Genomic DNA, 17,824 nt, shown 5'->3' with positions numbered 1-17,824 from the left:
TGTTAAATTATGGTAAATTGAAATATTGGTATTCTGTTATTTTTCAATTGGACCAAGGTTTCTAATAGTCCAAAGCTATTGTGGACAATTTGAACTATGAAAATTTACTTCTTTAGTATGTATAATTTTATTTATTTTTTTAAGTTTTTGGGGATTTTTAATATAATGTAATTTTGAGAGTTTGGTATATAAAAATTAATTTATCTACTATATAAAACTCTATATGTTCCTCTAACATTTTGGTACTCCAAATATGGTGTAATTTTGAAAGTAAAAAATAGAAAAATTAATTTCTCTGTAATATACAATTCTAATTGCTTTTCTAATTTTTTGGTATCCCAAATACGTTGCAATTCTGAGAGTTTGAAGTTTAATAATTAATTTCCCTATGATGTAGAATTTTATTTGCTCCTCTAACATTTTGGTATTCCAAATATGCTCCAATTCTGAGAGTTTGAAATTTAAAAATTAATTTCCCTACAATATACAATTCTATTTATTCCTCTAACTTTTGGGGATTCTAAATATGTTGCAATTCTAAGAGTTTGGTATATTAAAATTAATTTCTCTACTATACACAATTCTATTTGTTCCTCTAACTCTTTGGTATTCCAAATATATTGCAATTTTGGGGGTTTGGAATTTAAAAATTAATATCCCTATGATATAGAATTTTATTTGTTCCTCTAACATTTTGATATTCCAAATATACAACAATTCTGAAAGATTAGGTTATAAAAACTAATTTTCCTACTATATACAACTCTATTTGTTCCTCCAACATTTTGATGCTCCAAATATGGTGTAATTTTGAAAGTTTGAAATAGAAAAATTAATTTCTCTTTAATATACAATTCTAATTGCTTCTCTAATCTTTTGGTATCCCAAATACGTTGCAATTCTGAGAGTTTGAAGTTTAAAAATTAATTTCCCTATGATGTAGAATTTTATTTGCTCCTCTAACATTTTGGTATTCCAAATATGCTCCAATTCTAAGAATTTGAAATTTTAAAAATTAATTTCCCTACAATATACAATTCTATTTATTCCTCTAACTTTTTGGGTATACCAAATATGCTACAATGCTAAGAATTTTAAATTTAAAAATTAATTTCCCTACAATATACAATTCTATATTCCAAATATTTTGCAATTCTAAGAATTTAATAAATAATATTTAAATGTGAATTTAATAAATGCTAAATTCTGAGAGTTTGAAATATAAAAATTGACTCCCCGCTATACCACTATACAATTTAATTTTTTCCTCTTTCTCGTATTCCATAAATGTTAAATTCAACTAAAAATATAAAAATTGACTCCCCCCACTATACCCAATTTAATTTCCTCCTCTTTGCTCCTCAAATTCTGTACAAATTATTTTCCCTACAATATACAATTCTAAATTTCAAGTATGTTGCAATTCTAAGAATTTAATAAATAATATTTAAATTTAAATTTAATAAATGCTAAATTCTGAGAGTTTGAAACATCAAAATTGACTACCCAATACATCCAATTTTATTTCTTCCTCTTTGCTCCTCAAATTCTGTAAAAACTAATTTCCCCACAATATACAATTCTACATTCCAATCATTTTGCAATTCTAAGAATTTAATAAATTCTATTTACATTAAAATTTAATAAATTCTAAATTTTGGCAATTTGTAATATAAAAATTGACTCCCCTCTATACCCATTTTAATTTTTTCCTCTTTTTGGTACTCCATAAATACTAAGTTCAATTAAAAATATAAAAATTGACTCCCCCCATTATACCCAATTTAATTTTCTCCTCAAATTCTGTAAAAATTAATTTCCCTACAATATACAATTCAATATTCCAAACATTTTGCAATTCTAAGAATTTAACAAACGCTATTTAAATTTAATAAATGTTAAATTCTGAGAGTTTAAAATATAAAAATTGACTCCCCTCACTATACCACAATACAATTTAATTTTTTCCTCTTTCTGGAATTCCATAAATGCTAAATTCAATTATAAACACAAAAATTGACTCCTCCACTATATCGAATTTAATTAATTCAATTAAAAATATAAAAATAAATATCCCTCGACTTTGCAAAAACATTCCACAAATTACTAGATCCCCCAAGTCGATAATTTCCCTTGACAAATAGGCGATTAAAAATGTCCAAAACACGCTAGCAAACGAGCTTTGTCAAACTATAATAACGATACGTTGTAAATTTCCTGAAGTAGAGTCCATTGCAGGGGCACCGGGTGTGCTTCCTACGCCCTTCGCGGCCATGCACGGTCTACCCTCGCCCTTGGCCGGGCCCTACAACGGGGTACCGCCCGCCGGAGGACTGGCTGGCCTCGGTGGTTTCCCCCTCGGAGCTGCTGGCCTCGGTGTACGCGTGCCAACCAACACGCAAACCTCCGCGGTGTTGCTCGTCAGTAACCTGAACGAAGAGGTAAGTGACTCTAACGATGCCTTTTCGCGAGCTCGTTGCCAAAACGAGCACGTCAAACGACATCCAAACACACAAGCACGAAGAAAAAGAGACTTCAATTGCCAGAAATCTTCTGAAAATCTGCTTCTCAAAAAAAAAAAGTGATATTATACAGAAGGTGTATTCGTGGATTAAAATTTCATTTCATGCAGAAATTGATATTCTATAATTTTTGTTAGATTCAACCAACTTTGAAAAAACTCGTTAAATTCAACTAATTTTAATTTCGAATTATATTTAAATAAATATCGAGGGCAACTTTTCTTCGTGTCTTTCTAATTCTCGTCCGACACCGCGAGAAATGGTCGACGAGAGAACAGTTTTTGGTTCGACGTATTTTCCCAAATAAAAAAAGTAAAATTGGCCATTTCTCCGACAAAAAAAGACTGGCGTTAGGTACGTACCTATATAAGGAAAGAAAAGTAACACGAATACGACGATGTGATTGCAATGTAGTGCTACGTAGGCAACCCTTGCAGTCTCTCCAATCCCTCGACTCGAGCTTCCCTTGCCGAAACGCTGTCCTCGATACGCCATTCTCCACGTGTTTGTTCGCGTCGACTCCCGGAAAATGGCGGATAAGGGGAAAACCCCCCCAGGGTCGTTGTTCTCGTTCGAAAATTCTCGATTTCAATATTTTCGTATCGAGCGACAGTGTCGTTCGTCAACCTGGAAAATCGAAGTCTCGATGCGTATGCCTTTTGTGTCACCCTTTATATCTTACCTCCTACGACCCCCCAAACCCCCTCATTTTCGATACACACACATAGAAATCGTTACGAACGTCACCATTCTCTGTCCCTGAGCGATTCGTAGCGTTTGTCGGCTACGATGTTCGAGGAGGCGTTTTTTGTTTCTTTTTTTAATAGAAATTACACTCGAGAAATCGTGAGAGAAGCTCGAAAAAAGCGTAATTACGGGAATTAACCCCATAACACTTTACCGACCGATGGCCTATTAATCGACTGTTTTACCGGCCAACGCTTACCGACCGATAGCCTATTAATCAACTGTTTTATCGGTCGACGTTTACCGACCGATAGCCGCTACCGGTCGGTAAAGTGTTAACGTTCATGCCCGAGTTTGACTTCTTTGAAAAAGAATATTTATTTAATCCAACGGTTTAAGGGATGATAATATTTGTTTTCCTTCAAATTATACATCAGATACATTTTTTTTTTATTTAATTTTTACTGTTGCATCAACCCAGATACAACATTGTAATTAACAAAAACCGTATTTTTAGAAACAAATGCAACAAAGAAAACTGATCATTGTTGGTTAACGCGAGAAATATGAGCGTTAAGGGGTTAAATTAGCAACAATGTGTTATCGATTTGTCGCGAGTGCAGGTTGAAATTAATAATGGAGTATTCTTTTTTTTTTAATGTTTCGGAATATTTTTGCAGATTTATTATGGATGCGAGGAATTTTTTATTTTTTATTTTTTATGAGTTGAAGTAACGGTTTATTGGAGCACGAGAGTCTTTAGCACATTACCGACCGATAGCCTATTAATCGACTTTTTTACCGGCCAACGCTTACCGACCGATAGCGTATTAATCAACATTTTTACCGACCAACGCTTAACGACCGATAAAACAGTTGATTAATAGGCTATCGGTCGGTAAGCGTTGGCCGGTAAAACAGTCGATTAATAGGCTATCGGTCGGTAAAGTGTTGATATCAAAGAAATGTTGAAACGTTTCGACCGTATAATTGGTTATTCTATAATTTTATTTTATTTTTTGTTATTTTGAGCAGAATATGCCGTGCCAACCCGTGAAATGAATTTCTTTACCGTGGGTAATTATGTGCTCGAATGTAATTATGTGCAAAACTCAGTTGCAAAAAAAGAATTATTTTCCATCCAACAAATAATTATAAATAATGCTCCAATAAACCATCAAACTTAAAAATAACAATTCAAAACTCAGTTGCAAAAAAATAGTTATTTTGCATCCTAGTCGAAACAATTTTCACTCGAAATTTCCCATCGATCTGTTCGAAAATATTCTGAAACGAAGGGACATAAAAAAGCAAACTTTCCGAACGGATAATAAAATTTGTCGACGCGAATAATTACGATCGTTCGAAACGAAAGGCGCCTCGCGACGAAACTGTGTGTCGACGTCACACTTCGCAGCTGCAACTATTGTCACTACTGTACTATAACTATGTGTACTACTATCGTTGCGCCGCGCGCACAAGCTTCCGGACAGTGTCTTTTTCCCCCCCTCCCGCCACCCACCACCCCCTCTGACAAACAGACGATCGAGTGTACCATGTTTTTTTTTTTTTTTCTCTTCTTTTGTTTTTTAACCCTCCCGCAAAATCATTCCCGCGTTACGAGAAACGACAAAACCACGAGGGATTCATATTGACGAGAAGGTCCCACGCTGTTTCTCTGCTTCTCTACGTCTCTCTGTAACTCTGTCTCTGTTTCTCTAACTGTTTTTTTTTCTCCACTCACGATTGCGGAGGGCTGACAGCCGAAAGAAAATCGACCGGAAAAGTGAATTCCAGCTCTTTCGCTGTTCCGGGCGTGCATTTACGTTTCCACGTTTACGAATCGTTGCTCGCCGTGCGCTGTAACAGGGTCCATACACACATAAGTCAACGGAGAAATTTCTAGTTTTGTCACATAGGCGTAGGTACATGATGAGAGTTTCTTCCATATGTCGTGAGAAAAATTTTTTTAGTAATTATTGATGATCACTTTAATTTGGTATTTTTGTTACCTGTTGGTTTGTGGATATTTAGGTGGTATATATAAGAGACTCATTTTTTTATTGAGAATTTGATAATAGATATTTATATTATATTGAGACGAGTTTTTCAATAATTATTAATAACCCCTTTGATTTGATACTTTTATCATCTGTTCGTTTTTAAATATTTAGAGGGTCCATAAGGGTCTCAATTTTTTATTGAGAATTTGATAATAGATATTTATATTATATTGAGACGAGTTTTTCAGTAATTATTAGCAACCCTTGAATTTTACTTTTTTTTATTTTGTTCGTTTTCAAATATTTAGATGCTTCATAAGTGTTTCATTTTTTTTATTGAGAATTCAGAGATAAATATTTATATTATATTGAGACGAGTTTTTTTATTAATTATTAACAACCCCTTCGATTTGATATATTTATTTGTTCATTTTTAAATGTTCAAATTGTCTATAAATGTTATGCATTTTTATTGACAATTCAATGATAAATATTTATATTATATTGAGACGAGTTTTTCACTAATTATTATCAACCCTTGAATTTGACTTTTTTTTATTTTGTTCGTTTTGAAATATTCAGATGCTTCATAAGTGTTTCATTTTTTTATTGACAATTCAAAAATAAATATTTACATTATATTTCAGCAAATTTTTCATTAATTATTAACAAACCCTTTTTTAAATTAACATATTTATCTATTCATACTCGATTATTTATAAAAATTGTCTATAAATGCTTTACATTTTTATTGACAATTCCAAAAATTAATATTTATATCATATTAGAACAATTTTTTCACTAATTATTCCCCCTTTAATTTGACACTTTTATCTAATCATTCTAAAACTTCTAAATTGTCTATAAATGCTTCACATTTTTATTGACAATTCAAAAATAAATATTTATCTTATATTGAGGCAATTTTTTCACTAATTATCAACAACTCCTTTTTAATTTGACATATTTATCTGTTCATTCTCAATTATTTATAAAAATTGTCTATAAAAGCTTCACATTTTTATTGACAATTCACAAATAAATATTTACATTATATTGGAGCAATTTTTTCATTAATTATTAACGAACCCTTTTTCAAATTAACATATTTATCTATTCATACTCAAATATTTATAAAAATTGTCCACAAGTGTTTCAAATTTTTATTGACAATTCCAAAGATAAATATTTATATTATATTGAGACAAGTTTTCATTTTTTTTTTTTCACGTTACACGAATCAAGACTCTTCATCGTTTACTCACAATTAGTATATTTACCCCCTACAGGTTTTCTTTTGCTTTGAAATCTTGTTTTCCCCAGTAAAAATATTCTCAATTTTTCCATGTATTTTTCTAAATTTATGTTACAAAACGTAACACAAATCTTAAAAAAGAATACCACCACTTTAAATATAATATCCAAATAATTCAAAAAAAATTTATTCCCTCAAAATACTAAGTTTAGCCAATCCTCAATGACCAATTAATTTCAATCCAACCAAAAATAAAAATAAAATTCTTTCCCCTAGTAAAAGTGTTCTGAATTTTTTATTTTTCTAAATTTCTATTAGAAAAAAAGAATTCAACTACTTTAAAAATAATATCCAAATAATTCAAAAATAATTTATTCCCTTAAAATACGAAGTATAGCCAATCCTCAATTACCAATTAATTTCAATCCAACCAAAAATAAAAATAAAATTCTTTCCCCTAGTAAAAGTGTTCTGAATTTTTTATGTTTCTAAATTTCTATTAGAAAAAAAGAATTCAACTACTTTAAAAATAATATCCAAATAATACAAAAATAATTTATTCCCTTAAAATACAAGGGATAGCCAATCCTCAATGACCAATTAATTCAATTCCAACGAAAAATAAAAATTAAAAATAAAATTTTTCTCCAATCAACACTATTACATATTTATTACCACATTCTCCAAATCTATTATCGTTCTCAAAACACCAATCCCAAAATTTTTGTTCGATCAACACTATTACAAATTTATTACCACATTCTCCAAATCTATTATCATTCTCAAAACACCAATCCCAAATTTTTTTTCGATCAACACTATTATAAATTTATTATCATTCTCAAAACACCAATCCTAAATTTTTTTTCGATCAACACTTACAAATTTATTACCACATTCACTAAATTTATTATCATTCTCAAAACACCAATCCTACAACTTTTATCGATCAACACTATTATAAATTTATTATCATTCTCAAACCACCAATCCTAAATTTTTTTTCGATCAACACTATTATAAATTTATTACCACATTCTCTAAATTTATTATCATTCTCAAAACACCAATCCTAAATTTTTTTCGATCAACAATATTACAAATTTATTATCATTCTCAAAACACCAATCCTAACATTTTTATCGATCAACACTATTACAAATTTATTATCATTCTCAAAACACCAATCCTAAAATTTCTATCGATCAACACTATTATAAATTTATTACCACATTCTCCAAATCTATTATCATTCTCAAAACACCAATGCTACTCGATACTTTTGCGAACGAAACTCGAAAAAGCACTTCGAGAGCATCGAAACACAACATAGCTTTTTGTCAAATGATATTCGAGGAGTCGCCGCGGACGCAACGATTCGAAACCAGTTTCCGTTTCGAAAGGTCTGGAAAGCTTCAGAAAAGAAAAGAAAAGAAAAAATGCAAAATAAAAAAGCAAAAGAAACGAAACGTCGATCGTGAAACTTGTGCGCGTGCCAACACTATACATCGAATCCTATTATACTCGCTGACTACTGACTGGACTCTGTCTGTTCTCTGTGTAGATGGTCACGCCTGACGCTCTCTTTACCCTGTTTGGTACGTCTCTACATTTATATTATTAATTATATTACATTATTAATTATTATATTTACACACGCGGGCACACTGACACCAAACACACACTTACACACGCCCACGCAGAAACAGCGTTTTCTACGTGTTCGTGAGCAAATTTTTTTTTTTTATATTTTTTTGGGAGAGTGAAGAGGAAGGAACAAACCGAAAATAGCGAACAATTTTTTTTTTCCATATCATATATATATGCTGAATGAATGAATACACACCGATATACATATATATATCGAAACACGAACAAGGCATAGTCATAATCGTCGCTTTCGACGTATTGTCATGTCGCAAAAAAAAAACAATTTTTTTTTCCTTGTGTTCGTTGTGAATGTAAAATAAAGAAAAAAGAAAAATCATTTTTTTCACTCTCCTCTTCAACATATATATTTTGTGTTTCGTTCATTTCTTGGTATTCTCGTTTAACGTTTTTAATTTTCCGTTATTTTCGTGATTTCAACTTATTTTATTACTACAAAGCTGTTTCATTCGCAATCCATCACATTGTTTCGCCCATCATGCCATTTCGCCGTCGACGACACATTTTTTTTCACGTTCTCTACTTCCAAGCATCTCTTCTTGAATTCGTTTCGTTAATATTTTATTAATATCAGTTCCAGACACCTTAATATTACAGAAGCTTTTGCTTATTTTACGTAATTCCATAGGAGCTCACTTCTTCGGAGGCGATCGGTTCAACCGGATCGAGAATCACCATAGAGAAATAAAAAAAACATAAAGTTTAACCCTTTGCACTCCAAATTATAGTCCAATTTTGTTACCAGCGGCTCCCCAATGCTTTTAAGTGTTTTATTTGAAAGGGTATAGCCGAATAAGGGGGTCAAATGTGCCCTTGAACCAAATGTGAAGGGTAGTTATTGAGAAAATTCGGATTAACGAGTTTGTGCCTATTTCCCCTATTTAATCGAGTACAAAAATTATGAAAAAAATCTGGTGCATTGTGGTTATCGAGATACAGGTTTGAGAATTTTTTCCGATTTTTCGATTCGAAATCCTAGTTGTGAAAAATTGAAAACGCAAAAAAACACAGAAAGATACGAATTTTGTATTGAAGCTTTCGAGACACTGGATTTCTATAATTACTGTAAATGCGTATTGTCATTGGTTATGTCCCTGAATTTTTTCAGATTTTTTGGTAGAGGGCGCCGTAGTAGGAAAAATCAAAAACCGATTTTTTCGACGTTTTTCGCGTGGAAAAGCATCTTATACTTTGAATTTTTGTATTCTCTTTAATAGATAACTATATTGTATGGTTTTAAACATATCTGTGTTGTAATACAAAAATTAAAAAAGTATAAGGTGCTTTTTCAAGCGAAAAACGTCGAAAAAATCGGTTTTCGATTTTTCCTACTACGGCGCCCTCTACCAAAAAATCTGAAAAAATTCAGGGAGATAACCAATGATATTACGCATTTACAGTAATTATATAAATCTAGTGTCTCGAAAGCTTCAATACGAAATCCGAATTTTTCTGTGTTTTCAATTTTTCACACCTAAGATTTCGAATCGAAAAATCGGAAAAAATTCTCAAACACGTATCTCAATAACCACAATGCACCAGATTTTTTTCAGAATTTTAGTACTCGATTAAATAGGGGAAATAGGCACAAACTCGTTAATCCGAATTTTCGCAATAACTACCCTTCCAAACAAGATAGAGGGTTAAAATTTGGCACAGAACGTTTCTTCTTGATGCTCTATCGATGGATCCATCGTATGTCACATTTCACCCCCTTATTCGGCTATAACCTTTACCTGTTAAAATAAGTGTTGTTGTACTTTGTAATTTTCAAGTGTATATCTGTTTGGTCTGGACTTGAAAAAATGTCGAATGGAGCTCCTGAGATAAAAATTGATGTCATAGGAGTGCAAAGGGTTAGGATCGTAAATGTTTAGGGTTTGACGTCTGATAGCTGAACCGATCGCCCCTTTGCATGCCCCAAAAGTCTTAGTCCGATCGTACCCCGATCTCGATCGACCGAATTTATTGTCCCGTGTCATCTTCGACGATCCTTAGACGGCGTCAACCTATTTAAAAAAACAAGCCTGCTCCTTGGGGGCCAGTCGAGCTTATTAAAGTGGTGTTTGCGTGTTGTGCGTCTAGGCGTTTACGGGGATGTACAGCGCGTGAAAATTCTCTACAACAAGAAGGACTCGGCTCTGATTCAGATGGCCGAACCTCATCAAGCACATTTAGGTAACTATCGTCGAAAAATCCCTTTAAAGTTAGCTGGAGTATCCCAGAGATGACTTGGTGGCTAGGCACCTAGAAGCTAAACAGAGCAAGAGCAAGAATAGAAGGATAGTAGGTCTACTTATCGCCTTATTCTCACTTTGGAGACCTGCTCTGAGTAGTAGGGGAGGATCTCCATGACTTTTGCTCTATCTGAGGCTAGTATTTCGAGTTATGGTTGCTCCAATGCCTCTCAGTCTTCCCCTATCCTACTCTGACCCTATTAGTTTCCTTTGTCACGTGATAGAATTGTAATTGTGAAGGTCTATTCACCACCTTTTCTCACCTTGGAGACCTGCTCTGAATAGTAGGGGAGGATCTCCATGACTTTTGCTCTATCTGAGGCTAGTATTTCGAGTTATGGTTGCTCCAATGCCTCTCAATCTTCCCCTATCCTACTCTGACCCTATTAGTTTCCTTTGTCACGTGATAGAATTGTAATTGTGAGCCAATAATGGCAATGCACGTGAGACCAGGTGTGCCTAGCCATCAAGTCATCACTGTTTTGGTGCTTGGTTGAAACTTCGTGAGAGTCTCGAGTTAAAAATGAGCGTTTTGATGCCAGCACTGACACACATGGACAAGTTGAGAGTGTTTGGGAAGCAGATCAAAGTGATGCTGAGCAAACATCAGACAGTTCAGCTGCCAAAGGAGGGCCAGCCGGACACTGGCTTGACCAAGGATTACACCAACAGCTCTCTGCACCGATTCAAGAAACCGGGCTCGAAAAATTACCAGAACATCTACCCGCCGAGCTCGACTTTGCATTTATCGAATATCCCGTAAGTGAAGCATGGAGAGAAGTGTGTGTAAGCTTCTTCAAACCGTTGGTGTACTGTTTGGTTATTGTTTTTTGTTGTGTTTTCAGTGCTACAGTGTCCGAAGAGGAGATCAGGGATGCTTTCACCAAGAATGGTTTCACTGTGAAGGCTTTCAAGTTCTTCCCGAAAGACAGAAAGATGGCCCTTATACAGATGCCCAGTATGGACGACGCGGTCGCTGCTTTGATCGTAAGTTCAGTTTTACTGTGTTTGATATCTCGCGTTTACTATGTTTGGAGATTTTCCACTAAATTGAAATTTCTGTTTATCGATTTTTCTAAGGGCGTTTTCTAGGGTAAAGTGCATTTTTTTTAGACTTTCTTGAGCAATTTTTTGGGAAAATAAACTATTAGACTTTGTGAAGATTATCATATTTTTTCTTGAAACGTGCATTTTAAAAATCATAGTGCTTCAATTTCCTATGAAAAATTTACAAACTAACTCGAAATTTTGTAATTTTAATCAGATAAGGGGTAAAAAGACACTTGGAAACGAATTTTGTTTCATAAATAGTCCAATTCTATCGCATAATTGTCGTATAATCGATAGGAATTGCTGAAACTTCTTTGGATATGTAGTGTCAAAGTAAATTTGAAAATAAACATAGAAAACAGCATAAATAATAATAATTAATACATTCTTTGGATAGGGGATGAAATACCCTTTAAAATGAGCGTTTGTACGAGTCGATAGCTTTATTAGTTCCGGAGATATGAGGCTTTAAAGGGTTTGTTTACGTTTACGCGAGGTCAATGACCTCACGTGACTGCAAAATTACCCCTTTCCATAAATATTACGATATCTCGAAAACGGGAAGTCGGATCGACAAAAACCAAAAAGGAATTTCAAAGAGGAAGGTTTACTGCTTCTAACGGCGGTTTAATTTTGAATAAAGGGCCAGTAGTTTTGGAACTACACAGGTCCAAAGTTTAGATATTTTTAATACGCGTTAATAGGCTGCTGTAGCACAGAGAGCTCCATAAGAGAATTTTTTTTAAATTATAATTTAATAGATAATTTGATGAAATGATAATTTGGGAGGTGTTTCAAGAATTTTAAGGCAGTTTCTCGACAATTTTCAATCGTGTAAAAATTCTATTGCGAGTCATTTTCGACATGAACCTTAAAATCATATAAAAAATCCCACTTTTTCACGTAGATCCATTACACTGTCTATAGATACTAAATCTCTAATATCATTTACCAGACATTTCAAGATTCATTAACGAAAATCTGCTGAACTGCTAGTCTTTGGTTATATTAAACATTTTGCTTCTTTAGATAATTCTGTATCTGATACAAGAGCTATAAACAATAAGACTGGAAAGATAGTTTAAAAAATTCATTGTACATATATCATAAATAAACATTCATGAAGTTAAATGACGCTAAAGTGTGATTGTATCTCAAAAATTCTAAACAAAATCTAAAAAACAATTGTTGTGACTATTATTCGCGTGGTTCAGTGTTAAGGACTCTAGAATGTAAATGGTCCAGATTTGGTCCTAACCCAGACCTAACCCAGACCTAACCCAGACCTAAAAAACCCCACGGTGACCGTCCTCCGGCTCTGCGGCGGGGGGACCGGGAACTCTAGTGAGACATCACAGAGTCCCCCGCCGCGCCTTGCCTGTCGAGGCTCATCCCGGGAGGAAGGACAACATGTCCATTCCCCCCCTGATTTCTCCGCCGCGGACGCCAGGTCACCCGATGCCCGCGGCCCCGGGGCTGCCTTCGATGCTAGGGCCCCACGCACCGAGCACCTGCAGCCCCCAGGGACGGCCCGTCAACCCCCAGGCCACCGACATAGTGGTCGGAGAATGCAAACGGGCCGCCCCACTTCTGGAGGCCCGTCCGGACCTCAAGGCCGTTGGAGGGGGCCAGGAGGCGAAGGATGCCTCGCCCTGGCCCCCATCCGAGCCCTCCCTCTCCGAGCGGGATGCGCGGACCGCTCGCGCCCCCGCTCAGCAGCCTCCTTCTGTGACATGACTACCTCACAGAAGGACGCCACCACTTGCCAGGTTTTGTCGCTCGCCACCATCTTTCCCACTATGGTGGCCAGCGAGAGATTCCTCCCAACTTCCTGTTCCAGGACACGGCGCTCATCTGCCCACGCTGGGCAGACTGCCAGCGTGTGCTGCGCCGTGTCCTGGGGTCCACCACAATGGTGGCACACCGCCGTCGCCTCCTTCCCGATTCGACACAGGTACTCACCAAAGCAACCATGCCCGGTGGGTACCTGTAGGACAGCCTACCTAGTTTGTCCTGTCACTCTTGCCAGTGTGGCAGGACTGCGCCCACGGACCGTTGCGTGGCCCCAGCCCGAATCATCTGCTGGAACCACATAAATACAACGGTCCGTTGGGCATGGCGCCTCCTCTCCTCTGACGGTCTCCCAGCCTCCTGGAGCTCCCTGGAGTGCCGGTAGACTTGCCGGTTTCTCCAAGCTAGGAGCTCCAGAGGCGGGAGACCTAACCCAGATCTAAGCCAGACCTAACCCAGACCTAACCCAGATCTAAGCCAGACCTAACCCAGACCTAACCCAGACCTAACCCAGATCTAAGCCAGACCTAACCCAGACCTAACGCAGATCTAAGCCAGACCTAACCCAGACCTAACCCAGATCTAAGCCAGACCTAACCCAGACCTAACCCAGACCTAACCTAGACCTAAGCTAGATATAAGCCAGACCTGACCCAGATCTAAGCCAGACCTAACCCAGACCTAACCCAGATCTAAGCCAGACCTAACCCAGATCTAAGCCAGATCTAAGCCAGACCTAACCTTGAATTCGACTGTTCCAGAAAATGCACAACTACCAGCTGAGCGAATCCAACCATCTGAGAGTGTCCTTCTCGAAGAGCAACATCTAACAAGAGTCACAATCAAACGATCGACAGTGGTACCAGCCCTACGCCCTAGTCCCGTTTTGGTCACCTGGCTCAGTATACGGCTGATGGTCGGCGCGATGGGTCCAGTCGGTCGGTCGTACGTTCCTGCAGGGGCTGCAACGCCATTGACTGGCCACCTTTGAACCGCGCTTAGCTCGAGAAAACAAAAAAAAAAACAAACAAACGCAGCACGAAGTGGGGTGGAGGGGAAGCGAACGTCTTCCCTCTGGACGTAAAGAAGCAACCGCGAACCGACATCCTGTAACCCAGGGGGGGTGAGACTCGTCTCGGCGACAACGTGTACGTGTACGGTACTTCGCCGGCCTAACCGGAAGTACGCGACCCCCCGGGTCTCTTATACTCAATTTTCTCGCATTCGATTCTCGCGGACGGCTAGGGGGTGGGTACGACAATTTCAACAGGCGAAACAGGATTAGGGCTGCGGACACCACACGCGAGACGAAAACAAAAGAACAGAAAAAAAGAGAGGTCCGAGTCTCCGGAAAGTGTAGATCGCGCGACCGGTCGAGTCACGGGTAAGAAACGACCCGGAGAGAAAGAGAGAGATAGGGACACCGTGACCCGAGGATCCCGGGACAGGCGAACGAGAGAAAAGCATATTTCTGAAGGGAGGAGAGGAGAGACTAGGATTAGAAAATGGGTACGAAAGGAAAAGAGGCTCTCGTCGCAGAGTCGATCTTTAAATGATAAGGTATGTATATATATACGCGTTATATATATACATACAGGAATATATACATATATTATATATTTTACAATCGTAACGCCAAGCCTACGGCACCTTCAAACTGAAATAACGCGTTAAGGGTTTTTAAAGTTAAAAAAAAAAAACGGATCCGGGGGATCAGCTGTTCCCCTCCCCCCGCGTTAGATCGATCAAAGAAAGCGTCTTTGTTTAGCTTGTAAGAAGATCGTCGACGTTCTCTGTCGGAACGAACGAAGAATGACGAGCGAGGTTGAAAGTAGGGGGCGCTCAGGGGTACCCAAGGGTACCAGAGGCTGTACCCCTCGATGGAACAGAACACGGAACGGCTTAACTGTCGGGCACTAAGATTTATTGTTAAGGCTAATACGTCAACGGGACCCTTCAGCGACACTTTAAGCGAGACGCTCGCGCCCTCTCCCTCCCCGTTGGACGATCCTGTGGATCTTTGGGATTTGGGAGGGACAGGGGCCCGGTGGGCGATCGTCGAGAGTCCACTTCCGCCACGCGTCGCAGCCGGTGCTTATCCCGTGGGCCACCCGATCTTTTTCGTTTTTTTTTCTCTTTTTTTTTTTAACACTTTACCGACCGGTAGATTAATCGGCTATCGGTCGGTAAGCGTTAGCCGGTAAAACAGTTGATTGATAGGCTATCGGTCGGTAAGCGTTGGCCGGTAAAACAGTCGGTTAATAGGCTATCGGTCGGTAATGTGTTAAGGTGTACCTTCAGTATTCAGACGTGATCGACTCTGATCGCCACCGGTGGCCGTCGTACGTCGTAGCAAGGTGGTATTTTTATAATTTGTATGTTCGACGATAAGTATTAATCACACGGACAAAAACACGTTACACGTTACACGTACATATACACATGGACACACGTACACATGGACACGTTCAGACGCAGGTTTCTTAGACGATAGGTGCTTAGGATTGTGTAGAATCTTTAATCGTAATAATAAGGGTTAAAAAAAAAAAAAACCACTATAATGACAACCCGTTAACATATCGATAATTAATACAAACATAGAAGGGGGGGCTAGAAAGAAGAAACACTGTATGGGGGACGATGGATCGAGCGTTCCCAGGGGGGGACGGACTCGCAAGGCCTACCGGATGCCGGATCCGGCGCGTGTTCAACCTCGTTGACGATTAGTTCCTGATCTCCAAGCATTCCTTTCGACAAGGCGTTTAGGACGTATCAAAAGGGAACTATAATAGAGATGAGAAGGAGGGTCTGTTGTGTTTGAACCGCTAGCGTCGTGTAAGATAATAAGGTAAATTTACGATGAAACTATGATACACACAAGCCGTTAACGTAGCCGTTAATACGCAGAGCATCAATATTATATATATATATATATATATACATATATGTATATGTTATTGAGAAGAAAGGGAAGAACGTTTTGAAAGGGGAGAGAGAACGAGGAGGAGACGCGTGACGAGTTTTGTATAGCACAAGGGACTAAGCTTAGACGCACCTCCCCCAAAAACCGGAACATTAAACATACACACATACATGTAATTGTACACTGATCGCGAGGAAAAGAAGAAAAAAAAACAGTTTATCAGTAGTGTCGTAGCGTCGTGATGAATGGGCCTCCGGCTGAACGTCACGAATCTCGTAAAAAAAACACATTTAATTGGTGATTAGGCTTCGCGACGTTTAACGGAAGCCCGACGATTTTTGTCTAATCGACGTTCTCTTGGAGTCAATTAAATCTTATTAATATACGTATCGATCGTAGAAGAGGTTGAAAACCGGAAGTGGTTGGGTCTGACTGCGTATGTAGAGGATCGCTGAGAGAATGAGGTTGTGTCGCGTGAACCAGAGAGAAAGAGACTACGAGAAATGGTAAAAAAAAAAAAGAAAATAACAAAAAAAAAAATAAATATATAACAAAATATATATTTAACAAAAAGCGAGTGCCGGCCCGGGGCAGTGTTGTTTGTGCCAAAGTAGCCGTTAAACTCTTGGGGAATGGATCGAACGTGGGATTATTTCCTGTGGATCGCCGCGGCCATTTGTGAGATCGGTAGTTTCCAGATTCGTTTTTGGAAGTCTCACTTGGCCCAGGGGAGATGAATCGACGTAGCAGCCGGCATGAGCGAAGGGGCCAGTCTTTGCATCTATGATCTGTCTTTCGAATCTCCGATATATTTACATTATTTAACGAACTGCATTTATAGATTCTACCGGGACAAACGCGTCCTTTCTCGCACACGAACACACGATGTTTCGTTCTCGATCCCACGCGTTTTTAAGTGTCTCTTCCTTGAAATAGATTTTAAACGGTCGACCTGTCGGGCTATGTTGATTACTGCTTAGGTTGTTCGACGTTAGAAAATTAAAATTAAGAACGGTTCAGATGTTTTCTCGTATTTCTCACGAAATTCAGCTTCGTAATAGCTCGCAAAATCCTCAAATTAATACGAGAAAATCTTCGAGCACCGTGTGTGACGATTCATTTTTTGGTGGAAAAGAGATCTTCCTCGACTAGGAAAGTTTTTTGCAGGTTTGTGTCTTCTAGTTTTACGTGCTCCTTCTTTAAGTATTAAACAGGCTCTTTCGTGTTAGTCCCGAATGCACAAAAAGACTGTCGAGCCCTGATTTCTGATTTCTGATTTTTCTTCGACGCGAGTTTTTTAATGCACAACTGTATTTTTGGCACAATGTCTCCGTGAGAGTACCTGAGAAGCCTGTTAAAAAACTGTTGTTCGACCCGTTCTGCGATTATTTTACTGCCTGTTAAGAGTTTCCGTACACATTCCCGTTCACCACACACTCATGCACACGGCCACACGGACACGCACATAGAACGACGCGTAATTCGTTGCTTTTCGCGGTCGTTTCCTTCGCGTTGAACACAGATTTTCGTTTCTGAGAGAGGAAATGATTTTTAACGATTAGAAAAATTCTGATTTTGTTCAGTCAGTGTTGGAGAGTGAGAGTGAAGTGATTTTGTGAGAGAGAAAAAATTGTTTCCTCCCGGGAATCCCGAAAGTCTGTTTCAAGCATCGACTCTGACAGCTGTTT

The 17,824-nt window shown here is 37.8% G+C and overlaps 1 protein-coding gene across 12 annotated transcripts in view; it reads left to right on the top strand.

Annotated features, from left to right (window-relative positions):
• The window catches only part of LOC122402964 (polypyrimidine tract-binding protein 2), a 548,137-nt gene extending 531,601 nt beyond the window's left edge, over positions 1-16,536 (top strand). For 10 of the 12 annotated variants that reach the window (XM_043406201.1, XM_043406200.1, XM_043406194.1 and 7 more), the window contains 6 exons: positions 2,239-2,441; positions 8,032-8,065; positions 10,221-10,313; positions 10,915-11,131; positions 11,218-11,359; positions 13,975-16,536. In XM_043406201.1, coding sequence (XP_043262136.1) covers positions 2,239-2,441; positions 8,032-8,065; positions 10,221-10,313; positions 10,915-11,131; positions 11,218-11,359; positions 13,975-14,043 — 758 coding nt within the window. In that variant the 3' untranslated portion in view covers positions 14,044-16,536. Of the gene's footprint in view, positions 1-2,223; positions 2,442-8,031; positions 8,066-10,220; positions 10,314-10,914; positions 11,132-11,217; positions 11,360-13,974 lie in introns of all 12 variants that reach the window. The other 2 variants (XM_043406198.1, XM_043406197.1) reach the window with 2 other exon arrangements.
• Positions 16,537-17,824: the final 1,288 nt, after the last annotated feature.

Source organism: Colletes gigas, unplaced genomic scaffold, assembly GCF_013123115.1.
Source record: "Colletes gigas isolate AHSC1104 unplaced genomic scaffold, ASM1312311v1 Colletes_gigas_Sc00042, whole genome shotgun sequence".
Taxonomy (NCBI): Eukaryota; Metazoa; Arthropoda; class Insecta; order Hymenoptera; family Colletidae; genus Colletes; species Colletes gigas.
Note: the sequence above shows the minus strand (reverse complement) of the source record. Positions and strands in the feature narration are given on the sequence as shown.